The 19,882-nt window shown below is 42.7% G+C and overlaps 1 protein-coding gene across 2 annotated transcripts in view; it reads right to left on the bottom strand.

Moving 5' to 3' along the window:
• SGCD (sarcoglycan delta) overlaps positions 1–19,882 on the bottom strand; it is a 341,209-nt gene that overhangs the window by 72,393 nt on the left and 248,934 nt on the right. For both annotated transcript variants that reach the window (XM_040604641.1, XM_040604642.1), the window contains one exon: positions 1,856–1,957. In XM_040604641.1, coding sequence (XP_040460575.1) covers positions 1,856–1,957 — 102 coding nt within the window. The remainder of the gene's footprint in view (positions 1–1,855; positions 1,958–19,882) is intronic.

Raw genomic sequence — 19,882 nt, 5'->3', positions numbered from 1 at the left:
CAGGAACTGCTAGCATGCTTCCCTCCAAAAGAATCCTGGGTCATACTACTGTTCTTTAAAAAAATATAGCCTTAGTTACATAATAATATTTTTAAATATAGCCTTGGTTATTTAATATTATTTTTAAATATCACATAACTATAATCCTTTGATTGAGAGCAACCCCTTCATTTGTTTACAAGTGGCCTCATTCACACACCCCACAAGAACACAGAAAATGATGGAAAACAATAGGATTGCCCCTGTTGCACCCAGCCCAGTACTAATTTCAGCATTATTGTGATCAACCTGAAAGCCAGCGCAGGCGATTCCAGTTTAACTCCACTTAGAAATCAGACAAACTGTATGCATGGTTTATGTAACTGTACAGTTTCCAGGACTCATCTACCAAAGCCAGCAGGGATGCTCCTACTCATTAGGCTGCAGATCAGACCTTCTGGCTTGCAGCTAGATCCTTCTCTGGCTAACAGCAAAGATAATCCTGGAGGAGGGATATAGCAAGGAATGCATACAGGCCTTACCTTATGTTCCTTGTTCCTTGCATTCATTAAACTGTCAGTGGTGTGGAACCTAGTTTTATAACCTCAAGGAGCGGACACCTTTGGCCCCCCGCTATATTAAAATGTAGATCAATATGGTAATACAAATCCAGTAAACTTCCCAGTAGCAAGAAGTGGTTCTCAGTTCTCTTAGTAATCAAATATTATTCCCAGCAATCTAACTAAAGAAAAAGAAACGTAAGTAGCAATTTGTCAGTCTATTTATCAAAGCGAGTGCTGCACCTTTCCTACATGTTACGTTACAAAGTATAATCATGTAAGGTTCTACAGTTTTGTTTTAATTCAGGGATGAAAACGTTTATATCTATAAATGTTTTCTTATTAACTTTGCTTCTTAAGTGATTATGCTTGTTGAAATCCATTCCTAGACATCCTACGGAGGTTACAACCTTCAATAATTAAATCGGATATTGTATTGGCTGTTGTGTTGATTATGCTACAAGTTCCAATTTCTACAAGAGCACTGAAATGCTCAGATAAAGGGAAGTTAACTTTATTTAATTAGCTATCTTTCATTGTTATCAAAATGGATAGACAGTATCTGACTCAAATTAACACTTTGGATCAGAAAACGAGACAGATGACAACTTCTGAGAAGGATCCTGGAAACTCTATAATCATTCCAGTTATTTTAAAGCTGCTCAGGACAAACAGGATGGCATTAGAAAGAGAAAAAGTCACCAACAGTCAATGAAAATGCTCTTTCAATCACACTCGGGTTCTTTCCTATTTTCACTTGTTAACATCCTTGCTGCTTTCGTCAAGCAGTCTCTCCTAGTAGCATTGAATTTTAACCGCACAGAATTTTAAAACACAACATGAAATAGTACTGGGCACATAGTATGGGTTTATTGTGCCAGCTAACAACAGACCAGGCCCTTGTGCCAAGGCATCACCTCTCTGGACTCTGCTGAAAAGGACTAACTAGTTAAATGTGAGTTGGATTTCACAGCTGCCTGTCATCCCTCCTCCTTGGAAATGTTAGGTCTTTCAGTTGAGGGTTATTCGTAATTTATTTCAAAAGGAGACAAAAAGACAATGTGAAACCGCAGAGATCCTGGAAGCATTTTAACTATGGCTTGCACGAACTGAACCCACATATACGGATTTGCACCTGTCCAGAGGATATAGCGTCCAGATGATGTCCTCAAAGGACACCCACTGTCCTACTCCGCAAATTACATTTGTATAGAGGGGCCAAAAAAATTTATGCACTAAACATACCACCCCGCCATGTCCTGATTTCCTACTGTTAGGGCTACCAAAACATGCTTATTCCTTTCCCAACAACTTACTGGTCTTGACCGGATTTCTTTGGCGTAGAGAGGTTTCAAGAATTCTGAATCTCCTTCGAGCTTTAGACCCTTTTCCGTGATTCTCAGGTTCCCCATTCCATCCTAAAACACAGACAGAAAGAAACAACCGCATTAGTTACAATTACTAAATCCACCAGGCAGCCAGTGGCTGATTTTTTTTTTTTTTTCCCATTGAGGATATCACATAAAGCACTGGGAGGCACTAGAGAATGCAATTACTTGTGTTATCCTTTTAGCTCTCTTTCTGTAAAAAAAAAAAATCCTGTTCAGAACAATCTTCACTGCCCCCCAGTACACCACTTACACTGATGAAAGATGTTCTTTTAAGCTAGTCAACTCTACTCAAAGAGATGCAGCGATGTTCTGTGTTAACAGGAAACTATTCACTGTAATATTCACTGGCTGCCCATATATTAAAATACCTCCTCATTCATAGCGAATCCATATAAAGACTATTTGATTAATTCTACTGAACTCCATATAGAGAAAAAGTGATTAATTCCACTGAACCAACAAAAAAAGGTTTGACTACGTAGGAATACTGTGATAAAACGTGGTAGAGAGCTTCACCCCTGTTATTTGGGAAAATATCTGCAAAATGTGGACTCTTTGGTGGGATTTCTTTAGGGCTATCAGTCCTTACAATAAAAATGTGGGAACTTGGTTAGTTTCAAGTCTCAGTGTCTTTCCTGAGCTTTCCATACTGTTAAGATGCTACACAGCTTTACTGGAACATACATTTGTGCTCTGGAAGAAGCAGAGATACAACAAAAATATTTTTCCACCAGATTGCTCTCCTGTCTTGGTCTAACTTCTGACTTTTCTCTCCTGTGATGACCAGCTCAGGATCAGAGCCCTTGCTCTGCTCCTTGCACAGCCCAAGCACATCCCAGCAAAGTGAACCTTTATATCCAAATCTTCAGGTCTCCTGCATCATCCTCATGCCCTTCAAACAACCATTGCAAAGTCCATCAGCCAGGCGTTAAGTGACTGATGTAACACGCACGTCTGTCTTCTCCTTGTTCGGATTTCATACTCGCAGCTATCGGTCCTCACCCTCTCCCCAGCCGTCCCAGGCTCCGGGTCTCCAGTGCTCCCCGTGCTTCCACGGTAAAAATCTTGACAAATGTTGTAAAGTGTGGGCTACGGGCCTCCAGCGGATCCCTGCAAATAGTCTCCTTTCTTTAGAAATTGTTTAGTTATGTCTGTCCGAGATGTAATGAAACATTTGACAAACCATAATAGCAAACAAAATACATGTCAAGATTTTATATGAGTTTTTTGTACGGTGTTTATGCAATAAGACAGGTATACAGATACACTGGCATGGAGGAGAATTGGAGCAAACTATATTTCACCTTAAACTTGTGAAAGTCGTAACTTTTACTAAGATGAGGGATTTAGGTTCGCTTAGGCTATCATTGCTTAGAAATTTGTGTGTGTGTAAGAACCGTGGTGTGGGTAGGGAGCTGCACAGTTAAATGTATCATCAAACCCACATCAAACGCACGGTATTATTTCTAAGATTCAGGGTGATTGTCAAAGTCTGCAAGGATTGAGGTAAGTTGGGGTTTTCTTCTGAGAAAAAGATGGTCTGAAGAATACCTTTCAGCATAAATCTGACTGACTTACTAGGATCTGAGACTGATGCTAGCAAAATCTATGCCGTGATGTTAGCAAAATCTACGCCGCTACGTGCATAAATTAAGATTGGGAAATGACCAGGAGCTGGGTAGTCAAGAACTACCACGACACCCCTCAAACATACCCCTTAAGGAATCTTTCCACCTGTTTTTCCCCCCTCATTTCTCCAGGCTAGAGAAGCAGGACGGTAGTGCTATGATACCTCAGGGCCTCCAATATAAGGCAGGATACAACAATCACAAAACCTACAACAGCTGGACCTCCGCGTGGGAAGGACATTGCACTGAGGGACACACATCAGCACTTCCAGGCAACAGGATTCATGTTTACAGTGAGAGATGCTGAAACCAAGGGTCATGCAGGCCACAGGGTGTCAGAAGTAGTAATTTGGAGGAATTGCTGATCTATAAATCTGGACATGCCATACTGACTCCATGGCATCTCATCAGGCAATTCAGGGACTCATTGAGAGGGACTGCACTGCCTCCTCAAGCGCTGCCACGCGTGTCCTTAAACACTGAAGTCCAAATCAAAAGAGGCAGCTCAGCACCTAACTCACAGCTGTTTCAGGGATTTTAGAGGAAAGGGGATATGTACTTGGCTAGAAGCCCTTCAAAGATCAAGAAAAGACCAGGAAAATCCAGGAAAGCCACATGTATTCGGATATCCATCTTGCCTATTTTATAATCCAGCTGCAAAAAATAAACCACATCTGTCTACTTGCCCTTCCTCCCATTGCGTGTGCACTTCCAGCTCTGGAAGAGGAATCGCTGTCACTAAAGGTAAACAGCCAACGCGAACAGATTTGCATGAACTATTGCCAAAAGGCATGAATTTGGAGGGATAAAAATCAAAGACGCAGCACAGCTCAGCAGTGGCACCGGTCACTTGCCAGAGGTTCTCCCGTTCCAAGAAGCATCGTTCCCAGGGTGTATCCTGCCAAGTAAAGATTGTTCTTGCCAGAGCATGGTGTCTTCTGAACAAAGGCAGGCTCAGGAGTGCTGGGCGATAAAATAACCGCTGTCATCTCATTTTGAAATGAAAGCTGTAAGCAAACTTTAAATAGAGACATATGCCGAAAATGCTATAGAGTGTTGAAGGGAGGGGAATGCGAGATGGGTCATAAAGTGCCACTTGCTACGTTCCTTGTCCCAGGTGTAAAATACTGGCTTATGAATTCTGGGTTGGTAGTGGCACAGAAGGGGTTCATTTTTCTCAAGCAAAAGGATGAAGGAAAATGAGTGAAATATGATTATGCACCAAAGAGCGGAGATTAAATTTTGATATGGTATGCTTTGCGATTGGAGTGAGCAGGAATTATTACAGCTATCTGCAGACCCTCACACATTTTCTGCTGCTAAAAAATCTCTACAGTTCCCCCCCCCACCCCCCACCCCCCATATTTCAGTAAGGCTACATGCCCTGAGGGCTTTCACATTGCAGGGTCTTCTCTGGCTTCATTAAGAAAAGTTGCAGGTCATGCAAGCTGGTATCCACATACAGCTGCGAGGATGACCACCTCTGTGGAGAAGCAACCCTGACCACTTCCAGGGCTCTCTCCTGAGCTGAAGTGGGCCAGTACCTTACCAGTAACATGGACTGATGGATAAAGGGACTTGTCCAGTCACCCCTGAAACTATGGCAAACCAGCAATTTCAACAGCTCACAACTATATTCTATCCTGAGTGGTGACACAGATCCAGCATTCCGATCTGCTCCCCTCTTGCGTGTGTCTCTTCCTTTCTTTCCTTCACCCCGTCTCCCAAGTGTCCCCCACAGGATTTTCGTATATGAAAAAACCACATTCGGTACATTTAGCTCACAGCTAGCAGGTCCTATACATCCCCAAGGGTGTATACAAGCCCCTATACACATGGGCCAACGTACTACAACCAAACCATCAAGAACACAATTTGATTTATATCATATAAGCAGGCATATTCTCTTACAAAACCACTGGGCTGGAGAAAAAGAGGCAATTCCCCATGTTATTCTTCTCAACCTTTAATCTCCATTCATCTTTCTCTCCTCCTGTGGCTGCCAAAACTAACAAAACCCACACCCAGCAGACTTTATCTCTTGCTTTCCCTGGTGCCTGGGATTGGGATGCAGCGCTTAGCACTGACTCTTACCGTGATTAACTCTCTGCTGTTCATGTTTCTCATGATTAAAGATGACAGCTTTTTGTAGTGACAGTCTGGGTCAGTAGGTGAAAAAGCAAGCAAAGGTTATAATCTGAGTTTAAAGTTAACAAGTATCTTGGCCTCTTATAGTATAATCGTTATTAAATCATATTCATTTCTTATTTCCCATTAGGAAAAAAAAAAAAAAAAAAGCTGCTTGCAGAATTATATAGCAATCCCAAAATACAGATGCATTAGAGAGAAAACATTGTATGAAAGACTACCTCTCATGTTGTTTTGGATAAAGCATCTTCATCCTTTTTAAATTATATGGTTTAATAACAAATAAATGTCATACTCTGCTACAGAGAATATATATGAAAGTTACTATGAAATTTCATGGACTGTGACCTATAAAATATAGCAGAAAGATGCCCAGAGTGACAGAGACCACCAGTTTTCATTAAACATTGTGTCTGTCACTGGTATATATCCTTATCTGCCACTCTATTGATTATGAATAAGCTAAAAAAAAAAAAAAAAAGGCAGTATTGATTATATGATACACCGACATCTGACAATCTTTGTTTCTCTCCTGTTTATTATTATACTCCTCAGCAGGGAGTGAATGACTTCATTGTGCAGGCACAAGCCAGCTTTGTGGGAGCTTCAAGGAGGCAAGCTCCCACCAGGAGGCACAGCCCTGGAACTCCCCATTACTACCTGCTTTAATTTATTTGGCCTTTTGGTAGGGCTTGGTGAAAACCTTCACATCAATTTTATCATCTACGCCCCCTCTCTTTTTATGCAATGCCTTGTAATGGGCAGGCATAAAAATTTATGTGCTATTGCTGACTGCTCTGTGTTGAAAGGAGACTGATATGGTAAAATCCTGAATGAAATAAATGTCATTTCAGTGATGCTGAATGAGAAAGGTATTTTTTTTTTTTTAGTAGCTTGGGAAGCAAATCAGTTTTACAACCAATTACAAATGATGGTGTTAGTGTTAGTGGAAGAGCCCAGCATTGCTGCTATCCGATCACCAAGGCTCCTCTCTGCCTTTTGGATAGCAATGTGGCTATAGACGTGGGTCAAGCCTAGATTTTTTTTTTTTTTTTTTTTTTTTTAATTGCACGGCTCATAGCAGGGAGACTCAGTTAACAGAATAAGGAAAAACCAGCCAACCTAACCAGAGGCACATAACTGCTATGGTAAATACCTGGAAGTGGTACTAGCTGTACCAACCCCGAGTGCTTACACATAGGAAGAGGGGTAATTTTCAGTGGCGTCCGCTACCCACGGGCAGCTTTATTATGTCAGGCTGGGCTCGCACCGCAGTTTTAACCTAGCTGAGAACCAAGGCTTTGATCGCAAACAATAAATTCAGCCTCACGCTCCTCTGTGATTCCTCAGTTCTCCTGGCATTTCTGAATATAGAGGAGAATTTGCTGTTTATTGAGGTGTTTTTAAGGATTTTAAGGACACTGGTGATGGGGAACACAGAGAGCTCCAGCTGTCTGTGGGCCACCACCAGCATCGGTGGGTGCTTACCCACAGTTTTCCCTGCACCTCCATCACTTTTCAGTTTTCAGGAGAAAAACTGTTGGCACGGCAGGTAAGCATGTACTTTTTTTACTAGGAATAAACTGAAGTTATGTTTGGCAATGTCCTGTAGGAGAGAATTATCTCTGGAGACTGCTCATGTCAGATGGCTGAAACACCTGATTATCGTTGCTTGTATTATTGATCGCTGTGCTCTGCATCACTTCCAGATATGTGCAAGTTATTACACAGCTCAATACATCCAAAGTTAGGGGGGAAAAAAGCAAATGCAAGTGACCTGTTTTTTTCTTTCCCTACTGGGAAGATTTCTGTGCTGTTCCTCCACCTCTGACACGATATTAAATGTTTCCAGATTCCAGGGATTTAAGGAAGGTCTGTTACAGATACACTTTGTTGCCAGTTCTTCACAGCCTCAATCACTGACTTGCTCTAACAGGGTCTGCCCTCCCTCCTTCTCCTCATTTTCTTCACTTGATTTGTCATCTCAATAAAGATCCCAGGATGCAGCTGCGCATCAGCAGCACTATTTTCCTATAGAAGCCAGGAGAGCCTAAACATCTACCAGCAGCATCAGTCCTATAAACTTACGGCTGGTTACACAGCAGAGCCCACAGCAACACACACTCCAAGAGAAGGAGACAACGTGCGACAGCTTCTTCCTCTGACGTAAGACCTTGTTTTGAGCCTTCATGTACAGGCTCAGGTTGCACAGAAAATACAGAAAAACAACCCAACACAGCGTTACACAGCATATACGATCGCACCCCGTATGCATAGGCACATACTTATTGCATACTGAATTGCAACTATGAGGTCTCACGTCCACAGCCAGCATTCGTGGCCCTCTTCTGCCTGCTTATTGACCTCAGATGTCCCTGTCAGATGTCCCTATGACAGTGCTAGTGTTTTCATTTAAAGGCGATAGGCACGATGCTGAGACATCGGTGGGCGAAGGAAGGTGACCCCAAGCACCTTGCATCAGTGAGACAGTACAGATGCCCTCTCCAGGGAAGGAGGGAGAGACGGATGAAACACAGCTAAAATCTCTGCAGCTAATTGGTGCGCTAAACCAACACTATAAATTGCAAGCTAACTTGCTGCTCCCTCCAGAAGCTCGTGGCAGCCTGCGAGGAGACACTTCCCTGGTGCTGCAGTAATCACTCACAGGGAGACATGGAGCTGAATGAGCCAAGACCAGCTGTGGGAGGCACCCACTGGAAAAGGACCTGTAGAAGCTGGAAAATGACCTCCAGAAGCTCCCGTTAAAGCTGTATGAGTGAGGCAGGCACTTTCAGTTCCTTCCACAGGTGTGAAGTCATTTCTGATAGCGACGGGAAAGCCAGGTGGCTGCTAATTTACGAAGGAATTACGTGCAAGTGGGGGAAATGGCCTTGCAGACCATTATGGTTAATGTAAAATCCAGCCCAGACCAAGCCCACACGAAGCTCAGAGCCCTTCTTTTCCAGGAATTTGTGAATTCCTCTGCCTGACTGCAGAAAAAGAGGCAGAAGATGAGAAAAAGGGAGATAATGAAAAGAGCACAAGAACCGAGAGGCCACCTCACCGTTACAGCAATGGGTAGGTGCAGAAAATCTTGATGTTGTTCCTGCCAGACTCACGTGCCACGATGGTGTTAGGGACATCTTCCACGTGCCCGTTCCCATAGCACCTTTCCCCTCTGCCTGTTCCTTCCACACTGACCAGGAGCTCACCACGGCCAACGCCACTTACTCTGAAGATAACTCAAAGAGCCCCGTGAAGCTGTCACTGAAGGCAAAAGAAACTTCAACACTGGCTTTAGTGGGAAGTTTTAAGAAGCGGGAAGAACAGGATCAAATGTGGTTTTACAATTACTGTTTCAAATAAGTTACAACTGACCAAAACAACTAAATCCCATCCCTTGAAACAGTTCCAGGCTAGTGTTGGAATAATTTCTAAACAAATCGTTCAGCCAGACCTTGAAGAAAGCCCCGCTCTGGATTTACTGCATATTGCTGGAACTACTTTGGGCAGGAGGCATTTCTTTTCAAAGCAAACTGCTAGTGAGTTTACTCAAAGTATGATCATGTGTGACACAACAAACCCAGGATTTCTATGAAACAAGCCACCCCATCTCCCCTTTTCCAGGGAAAAAGATTAGCAGACCTTTTAGGGAAATGATTATGGATCCCAACATCGTTACTACAACACAACCCTCATATGCAAAATTCCTCCCTAGGGTAATAATCTCCCTTTCCATTGGTACAGCAGGGAAGTGATTGAAATTTGCCTTTCACACCTCTCAGCTCCCTGTTATGAAGCACTTTGGCACTGAAGCATTATAAAATGAGCCGTGTTCTCTCGAGCGCTTTTCTGCTTTTTTGCTCCCACACAAATAGTAAGGTTTCACATCTTATCATCCACATATATTCCAAATCTGTCCCTTGAATTCTCCATCTTTTTTAGTCTACCTCATTACCATAATTATGCTAACTAGAAGGGAAAAGTCCCATCCTGAAGAAATTTGTACTCACTTAGAAGTGGAAAAAAAGATTCTTATACTCATAGGAACAAGTACGCGTCTAATGCAGCAATGTAGTAATAAAATCAGCGCATAAATTCACTGTAAAGTTCAAAGGGTTACAGAAGCAGGTTTTATAAATTATGGCCTAATACTCCTGAATGACGTTAGTCTGTCCATCACCAAAGGAAGGACAGAATAAACACTTCTGGTTTTAACTAGAAAGATCCTGGACACAACATGCCCTGTGGCATCGCTCCTCCAAGTAACGCCAAGGCTGAACTGAACTCACTCGCCTTTATATTGTTGGAAGAAGTTTCCAGGGAGGAGTAGGATATTTTTCTCCTTTCTCTAACTTTGCAGATCCCTTTTGTGTTCTGTACTTACACTCTGAAGTATGATGTTTCTGACTAATCCGGTATTTAGCAATTGCCCCCGACCAGCAATGAAGCTGGCAGGTTGAGTCCTGAGGGCACGGAAAGGGAAGCACCAGGTCTCACGTGGCACTTGTGAAGGTGAGCTCTTGAAAATGGGGCGCTAATTAGAGCGCAACACCAGGTCTGTTCAGAGAAATAAGGCTCACGCAAACATGCTCTGGGTTCAACCCCCTGCTCAAGATCCATGCCAGCGCTCCATACACCAGCAATACAAGCACAGCGGAGAGACCTGCCAGGGCTGTGGCTGCTCTCACAAGTCCCATCTAAAGGGCACATTTGATGACCCCATCCCAGCAGACCTGTTTACAGGCTACAGGGAAACTCGGAGGAGGCACCTGATGCACCGACCTTCTCAAAACCCACCGCACCTGCATTATATATTCGCTGCTACGGCAACATCAGCCTCCAAAGGTAGGATAATCGTGACGTGAATCCGTATTTTCAGTTGCTTCACTTACTCTCCTCCACTATTATCTCCTCTGTTTCCAAAGGCCAAGAGAAAGCAGGGTGGATGGGGAGGAATATTTTCAATTCACCTCAGCTGATCACTTCTGATACCGGATTCAGCTAATATAAGGCATTTAACTGACGAGCCTGCCTTGGGAAGATAATCACCCCGTGCTCGCTCTGCAGCCAGGAGAAAGAAAATAGCAACGGAGCCCACCTAGCACCCAAATCACTCCCTGGAAGTGCTTCTTCCCACCTGCTGTGGAGCTCCTCCATGGTAGGCATCTTTTCTGGATGCCTATAGATAACTGGGATAAACCTAGACTTCAGTAGTGTGCAATGGGATTCAAACAGAAAATAAATGGGTTGCCAGGCAAAACAATAAACAAATATCATGAAATGAAATACACTTCAAAAATGTGATTCCATCTACACTGTCACAGAGTGGCTTCAGGGATTATTTTAATGATTTTTTTTTTTTAATCAAGACCCATACTTTTAATAAAGATAAAAGATCAGGCACATTCAATTTATTTGCACAGGTAGGTAAAAAGAAATTTGCATTAAAATAAAATTCTCTTTATTAAGAGGAATCCATAGTCCCCTCATTAAGAAGCTGCCCTCGTGGCTAAGGCACCATCACAGAATTTTTATAGCTGCATTTGTCACAAAAATAGATTATTTTGCTCTTCCACTATCAGAATATACTGAAAAATAATTTAAATCGTCTTCCAGACTTACCTACAGTGTGTATATGACATTGTTGTTTGCAAGGGAGGCTCTGGGGACAGCAAAGAAATGAGAGAACGGAAAGCGCTGCTCCCAAAGAGGCTGAAATAAGTATATTGCTTCTATTGCTTTTTGAACAATTGCCAGCGAGTAATTATTCATAGAGGAAAATATATGGGTATGTTTAGGGTCCCCTACTACTGCAAATGGTGGGCAAGGAATGAGATCCACGGATCAGGTCTGTGGAGTGCATCTACTGGTTTTTTTAAATAGCTCTACCACTGTACAACCACCCGGTACCTGGCCCTAGGGCAACGGGGTGGGCAACGGAGGGGTCTGGGGCATCGGAGGGGTCTGCAAGCCACCGGCAGCTGCTGCGGCGGTCGTTCAGGCAAAGTGGGCAGGGGGCTGCAGCAGGTCATGGCACGTGGAGCAAACCCTGGCCGGCACCCACCGCGTCTTGTTGGGGCAGATGGATGCACAGCTCAAACCAAGCTCCCACCGCTTGCCCTAACGCTCAGTCACGGGCTGCGACCGCCCAGCAGCAGCTAGGGGGGGACCCGAGGATAAGCAGCAGTTCCATTACTCATCTTTTACTCCTCCCCAAACTCCCAGCCCCATCAGAACTAACAGACAGCCACCTAGCGCACCTTACACATGCTCGCACACCTGTGCCTGGCACACGCTGTACCGCGTGCCTGCCCACACACCCCAACACCCTCATAGGGGAAAATGAGGCACAAAGTCAGGCACCCACCGGCCGCCGCACGCGAAAGCTGCGTTAAAGGAGGAGCTCCCAAGGTTTCTCTCCTGCACCTTGTTGTGTCACAGCACTGCAGCTAAGGCACTATATATAAGCTGCTCCTAAGAAACAACAGGTTAATTTTAGCAGCTTTCAAATGCCGACAATTCAGACTTCAGATACTCTCACGTCCCTGTGGTTTTCATTCCTCTGCCTGCTTGCCAGAAGATGCATTATGCTAATGCCCGCTGTCTTCTTCACAACTTTTTCGTGCACATTCAGAAGTGTTTACTAGAATAAAAAGAATGATGGTTACACAGCGAGGCAACTAGGAGCAACCTGCAAGACAGCGCTTCCTGATATAATTTCCAAAATTATCATCATGGCAGTTTCTAATTCTCGAGCTGCAGAGTAACTGGCAAACACTGAGATAATTTTCCTACTGTTTACTTTGTGAAGAAAATAAAGGCAAAATCGCATTCTTCTTTTTCATATCCAGAGTTCATGCGTGGGGTGGTTTTAATTTCAAATTATTTATTGAGTGGGTACTTACTGACTCGTAGGGGACTTTTGCCAGATGCCAAGAGATTGTCTTGAAAGGCAGGAGCACCATATTATGTGTGTGAAGATCAGGCAGTTCTGTGAAATACCCAAGAATCACACGCAAAAAATAGACAACTGGCATCGGCAAACTATAATACAGCGAGACACATCACCTTTTTTTTAAAAAAATACTTTTTTTAAATAGAGAGTCTGAAAGTCACAGGAAAGTGATTGCTCCTACTGCGCTTTGCCCCTTAGAGAACATAGCTCTGTGTGTCATTTCATTACAGAAATATGCCTTATTTGGGGATATTAGCATTTCTTCCTCCTTCTGCTTCTTTTTAAAACATGACACCAGCAGGAACAAATTAAGTGACTCACAATCTGCATACTTACTTATTTATTTATCCTCTGTGTGTAACCTCAACTCAGCTTTTTAAATTTCTTTCACTAGCACCAAGATCATCCGAGTAATGAAATCTTTCAAAATAATATATGAAGTGTCTCACATCTGGATTCCCTTTATTGTGAAACACCTTTGAACCTTCTGCCAGGCCACAGGCATCTCGGGTATGAGCTGTTCCTGGGCACAGTTTTGCAGCAACATCAGCATCAGTAAAAAGCGATGCCCACCCCCTCTGGCTTGGCAGAAGGAGCAAGGGCGAGTAGAGCGCAGGATGCTGTCAGTTTGAACATGTTATATTCTCCAGCGAACGCCTGCGAGGTTTGGCAGAAGCCTCTGGTTATGCTCCCTAGGAATTTTTCACAGAAAATAAACAAACAATCCGCAGGAGGAGGGTACAGCCCTTGCCGGGAGCAGCTGCCTAGTCCCGGGGGGGCAGCCCTGGGGGGTGCTCGGCGCGCCTGCATGCAGGTCACAGCACGCAGGGAGAGGGTAGGCAGGATCAGGCCGTGTCAAAATAATGAACTCGCTGAAATATTTTTATGTTAAAATACTGAAACTCGGCGAGCGCTGGTGGCTGGAAGCGCAGCGCTGTGCTCCTCCACACAGCCTTCCGCAGGCAGAGGCAGGGGGCTCGCGGGCAGCAAGAGGCGACGGCTCTCCATCACAGTCCAGGCAGGGCTCTGAGGGCAACCTACAGTTTTCTTACGGCTTTTTGGCCATTTTGACAGCCTGTGCTTGTTACTGCCTGGATAAGACTTTTCCTTCCAAAAGAAGAACCACCAGGGGATAACAACACATACTTGCTAACTGCTGCACTGGGTTAGGGACCAAAAATGTTTGAGAAGGAATTTTTATCCCTTAAAAGAACACAAAGCGTAGAGCAAAAAAACTCCAAGGTTAACATTCGTGTTTCCTTTTGGCAGAGCATCCAGAGCCTGTCTTCAGGCTGCCTGAAGTCTCGAGACTTCTTTCCCTCTCTGCATGGAGGCGACACGTCAGCATCTTTGCCTGGGACATGGCTGTGACATCTGGGTAGAAGCTCTGCATCACCGTTACCTCCTCCCCTTCCCATCCACCCAAATACTAAACAAGATTTCTCTCTCATTTTGTCTTTCATCACTGACCTACTTGACAACTTCAGTGAATTTAATCTCAAAACACTCAGGGATATGGGGCAAAAAAATATTTTTCCCAGGCTACAGATAAAGAATGTAGTTTCAGGGAGCTTAAATGGCTCAATGGGTCATTTTGGTGACCGGAGGAAATTTAGAACTATATGATAAATTTGGGATATTAATGTAAGAATGAAGTCACACTGCTAGAAGCAATATCTTATTGACAAAACAGCCAGAAAGTTGCAAAGGTAATAAACAAGGAATTGAGATGGATTACTGGTGATATGCCTTTGAATGTATTACTCGATGCCTGCTGTTGGATACCTTGTGGAGTCCTTATATACTTGGGTACAATACTGCACCTATAAATACCTTCCTCAAATGGGACTGTTAATGACAGTAACCATAGTAAGTGCGGTCAGTGACTTGTTACAGAGGAAGAGGTACTAATACAAGTGTGACAGTTTATTATTCTGTTTGGTTACTACAAGTCTTTGTTGACTCTGCAAGAAATGTGTGGTTTATAGCTATAGCTATGGCTACATATCATGGCTATTTTCTCACTTGAGGTTTATAAAAAAAAATACAATTTTTCTTTCTTTCAGTTGCTGTTAGGGCCTTAAAGACTTTAGCAGTCTTGCAGTCAGTGCAATACACTGATTATTTCTAGGAAATCCTTGGAAAATGTCTCAGATTTCTAACATGGTGAACAGGACCAGCTCACAAGAATACACATTTATGGGATGTTTGCTGCTTAATCAAGCAATTTCTATATTGCGAATTGTCTTGACAAAAATTTCTTACTTTAGTGTTCCAAGCTTCTACAGGCTGTAGAAGATATTCCTTAGAAAACCATGTTTATTCCTCAAATGCTTAAAGATTATGTCATAATGTTTATTTCCAACATTCGCTACCAAATGCAAGCATCAAACGCTGCAGATCAAAATGTTGCGAGACTTTGTCAGAAGTCCCTGCATTTGTTACAACACAAGACGTTGCCTAAGTACAGGATCTTTCTATTAAATGAAAAACTATTTAAGTATTTGCTGGTGGTCCACAACATCCTTTCCAAAATTAAAAAGAAAAAACCCCCACAGTTCTTAAGAAGTGGCAGTGGAAGTCTGTCACTTTAAAGACCTTATTTAAGACTGAGCTTGAAGAGATCTGTTTTGGAGCTGAAAATCCTTTGTATGTAACTTAAGGATAGTTTGAGTTATTTTGGGCAGAATTTTCATTTCTGTGAAATGATGAAAGGACTAACGGAATATCTCAAAAGGCAGACTCAAATGAAGGAAAACAAACATTAAAACACTAATTATATAGACACAGGGAGTATTTCTGCTCCTCAAAAAAATAAGAGAGAAAATCGGGATTCAGCTGCAAACTCATTAACAACCTGTATTTTCAAAGCTTATAGATGTGTCTAGGGCTAGTATTTAATAGAAATACTGAAATTTACAGTAAAGCTATGGAAAGCCAAAAATAAAATCTGACTCAAACACACCCCTCATTCAGCATTTGTCTGATCTCAGTATTTTCATCTCAGCTTGGTCACCTCTCTCTATTCCTCGGCAGCTCCGCACCGCTTCTGCAATACATGTATGTCACATGTACTATCAAGCCGTGCAATGAGTATGTTAAGGTCCTGCTAAAGATGTGTGGTGGATTTTTTTTTTTTTTCCCTCCTTATCAATCACTATCATGGGGGAAGCAAATCTTATGTAAGTTAAGATAATAATAGCTCCGCTTGTTAAACATCAGACTAAGTATTTCTGGAGAAGCGATGGAAAGTAACATCAGTAAATAGAGAAAATAGCAGGGTATAAAATTCTTTATAGTCATTAATTTGCCTCTTTCAAGACAGCTGCCTGAATGACATGCAGGTAATTGAAATTAAACACATTAATTGCATTTGCAGAATTTAGTTCAGAGCTGTCACCTTTGCCCATTTTAAACAGTTTTAAGTACCCAGGGCGTGCCAAAGATGACCCAAGTCACCTTCAACAAAACTCTTTGTCATCTATGAACTGCTTTGTTTACTGTGCCATGAAGGAGGACCCTCTGCTAGTATTCCCCCCCGTAATTTATGGCTCAAGATGATCAGAGTCCAAATGTCTTTTGGCTAAAATTGGCCACAGAAGCTCCGCAGAGGTGTTGAATGGTGTGCACCCAAGCTGGTCTGCTCATAGACCAGGGGCACACCTGCCCCATGGCCACACAAGGCTCTCAGGCTCTCCAGGAGGCATTTGGAGGACATGTCCCAAGGACCTGGATCAAGGGCGTTGGAGGGAGGGATGGGGCTGGGCAATGGGTAGGAAGGGTGCCACTGCTGCTCCAACGTGGGCACTGAGCTCAACGGTGCTCAGCATCTCCAAACCCTCCATTTATGTCCAGACTTCACCCGCAGACCACATGGGCAGCCTTGCGGAGGGAGCGTGCTCCTCCAAATCCAACACGGGTACGCCGGCACGGCACTGCCCCGTGCCACGCAGAGGTACCCGCAGCGCAGGGGCTGGCAGAAGCAGCACTGGAGTTCCATTAGCGTGGCAATTTGTTGAGCTTTAAATAAGTGACCTTGTGGCTCCCTACACAAAACTGCATCACACGGTACAAATTTACCCATATGAGCCTTCAGCTATTTCATTTCCCACAGGTCTCTTGTCAACGTTTCGTTACATGCCACCCTCTTCCAGTGAAACCACATTTTACTTAAAAAGGTCTACAAAGAATAAACGCAGCTGTAGTTGAACAAACAAGTCAGGTCTGTGGGTGTACCAAACTTCTACAGGAATCTTGCAGTGGTTTCTTGTTTACACTGAACGAAATGCACTCCGCTTTGCTGTATCATTAGAAGTAATTGCTTTGCCTGCATAGCAACCAATTTTTAATGTTTCCTTTTTCTGCTGAATCTTACGTTGTTTTTTTTCTAAAGAATCTCTTGACCTAAAGAATTTCTTGTTTGTTAAGAGTATGGCAGAGATTCCTAAATCACTGAAAAATACAATTCTGTTTACTTAAGTTTTGGATAATGCAAACAACTTATACACTTGTTTTTCAAATTCTCCTCTAGCTATTAACTTTGTACATTATTACTGTCTTAAGTTCACTATAAATCTTTCAAAAGGAGTCCCTTTAATCTGTAAGCTCTCCATGATTTGGCTCCTAGCTGTATTTGGGAGTGTGTTCAAATATTTGTGTTCTTCAAGTTCCAAGAAACAATTTATCTGTCCATGCAATCACTCAAGGAATTTTGGCATAAAACTGCCTTTTATTTTCTGAAGAAACAGAAACATTTGACAGGTTCTCTTTCAGCTGATATATGCAGACCCTGACTTTTATTTGGCTAATGCCACGTGTGTTCAAGTATTAACCTCTACAACAAGCTGACACCATGCAAAATGGGAGCTTGTGCATGGCATTGCTGGAAAGGGCTTTCTCCCTGTATTGTCTGAAATTTTGATGAAAGCCGGTCTCCACATCAGTTCAATTAGTTTACTAACGTAACATGAATTCCACTTCATAAGACTTCAAACTCCTGTTTATTGCTCACATTGTTTTAAAGACCTGTAGTTAACAAAAGCTTGTGCCATGGTTAATAGAGGTAATATCTTTAATTGCCTTAGCCATGAAACATCAACAGCTGTCCTAGGATTACCTACAGAGTGTCTTTCGCCTGGAATGGCAGCAGGATGAATGCCTATTAATTCGAGTTAATTAACGGCCTTATACATTCTAGTGTGGACATTCAGTAGATGCTTGTTCAGCAAAACAAACGGGTGTGTGCTTAATTGTGGTTCACTCTGGGCTGATCCATTAACTGTTGTGTGCCTTCACAAGAATGCACGTTCATTAATTCAAGTTAATTGCTATTCAATTACCTTGAGTTATAGTATGTCCCTAAACACTACTGCAGACAGACCCCCTAGAGATTTCATGTACTTCAACTGTTAATTAAGCCATACCACATATTGTTGGTAACTGATTACATCTAGTTTTGAAATAACAACTTCACAGTTACTCTTAAATTGTTTCATAGTAGGATTTTTTTCAAATCTCCTACATAGGTAATTGGAGCGATAAAGTTTCTTCCTTGCAACAAAGCACACTTGCATTAATATTATCATTAATGCGCTTGGCCAAAGATGTTCCCTGCCATCATTCTTTTTTTTATATAACCCATTCATTTAGATGGAAAGAACAGCATATATTTGACCTGATCATCTCAAAATGACACTCATATGATGGCAGATGTTATGCAAATTTCAGGGTTCTTTCTCTTCATTTTCAAATATTTTAAAGATTTTTCCACAATTTTTTTGTAGACATTTCAAAAAGGTACCCTACCATTTCATACATTTTGATTTTCTGGCTCCTGCTAACAGAAAGACAGCATGGCCAAAGCTTTTCTTTTGACAAACTACAGCAATTCTGATAAACAATAGCTAGGAACAATCGACAAAAATCTCAGAAAGTCATCACAGCAAGAAACTAAAGCTTTTTGATAGTAAAGCACACCAGTGAGTGAGTAATAAGCTGGCATCCCTCTGCAACATTGAAATGTATTTAAAAGAATTAAAGTGATCAATACCTTCACAGTATTTAAAAAGAAGACAGAGGTTAAGGCAATGACCTTAGGGTGCAACTTCATAAAGAAAGAACTGATGTAAAATTATTTGTTTTTAATTTAACATAATCCCCACATTAAAGATAAGAAAAAAAGAATTAGTCAGAGCTAAGACTGAAGATGAAGCTGTCGCAATAAATGTTTTTAAAACTGGTGAATATCATTTGAATATATTTTTACTCGATGTACTCCTGAAACTAATGGAACTCCTCCTGGGCACTTACATCAGACGAACAAAGAATCACTGGGGACTCTTTAAAAAATTGCTACATCCAACCAGCACTCTAAAGCCTCTCCTGATGTGAACTGGGAATGTGAGGGGGGAATCCCACCCTAACAGCTCCCCATCGAACAGTGACCCTGTGAAAAGCTCCTTGCTCCAGAGGAGAATTTTATTGTACCATTAGCAAAGCAAAGCTATCATAAGCACCCGTTTGCTCTTGGTATTCTTTAGTCCACGCCAAGAGAGAAGCTCTGCAAATTGTGCAAACTTGTTTAAATTCTAAACTTCTAAAAAAAATGAGACTGGTTTTTGGATGTGTACCTGTGGAAGCCTACCCAACTTCTGCTAGAGCAGTTTGGAGGGCTCCTGGGTATGGTACTCGTCAATCCGAGAAAGGAAACCCTCCTGACTTTGGTGTCCTCTGCGTTATCAGAAAACAAGCAGAGGTGGCACTACCGGCTCTGAATGCACCTCTGCAGCATTGCAACGGCTGCTGATGGGCAATGGGAATGGAAGAGACCGAAGGAGAACAGGTGATGGATAAAGGAAGCATTAGGATAAGCAGTTTTGCTAGGAGTATATACTATATAATAGTAGTAGCAGATTTCTTTGTTTCTGAATCATAAAATCAGAAGATCAGTTGCTCTGTTAACACTCATTAAACGATGCAAAATGAACTATTTGCTTACGCTCACCCACTGGAGCAACAGAAACCAGCAACGCACAGCTCTTCCCTTCCCTGGGCCACACTGCAGAAAGCTACGGAGAAGTGGGGCAGCGCTACAGCGACGGGGCCAGGACACCCAGGTGGGAGATACAGCCCTACACGCTGCAGGACGGGTTCTGGCTCCTGCTCGTTGCTCTGCCTCCGTTGTGGAGCATCGCTCCACAGCGAGCACAGGGAGATGCT

This window comes from Falco naumanni, chromosome 8 (assembly GCF_017639655.2).
Source record: "Falco naumanni isolate bFalNau1 chromosome 8, bFalNau1.pat, whole genome shotgun sequence".
In the NCBI taxonomy this organism is placed as follows: Eukaryota; Metazoa; Chordata; class Aves; order Falconiformes; family Falconidae; genus Falco; species Falco naumanni.
The sequence above is the reverse complement of the archived record's forward strand: the minus strand, read 5'-3'. Positions and strand labels throughout refer to the sequence as shown.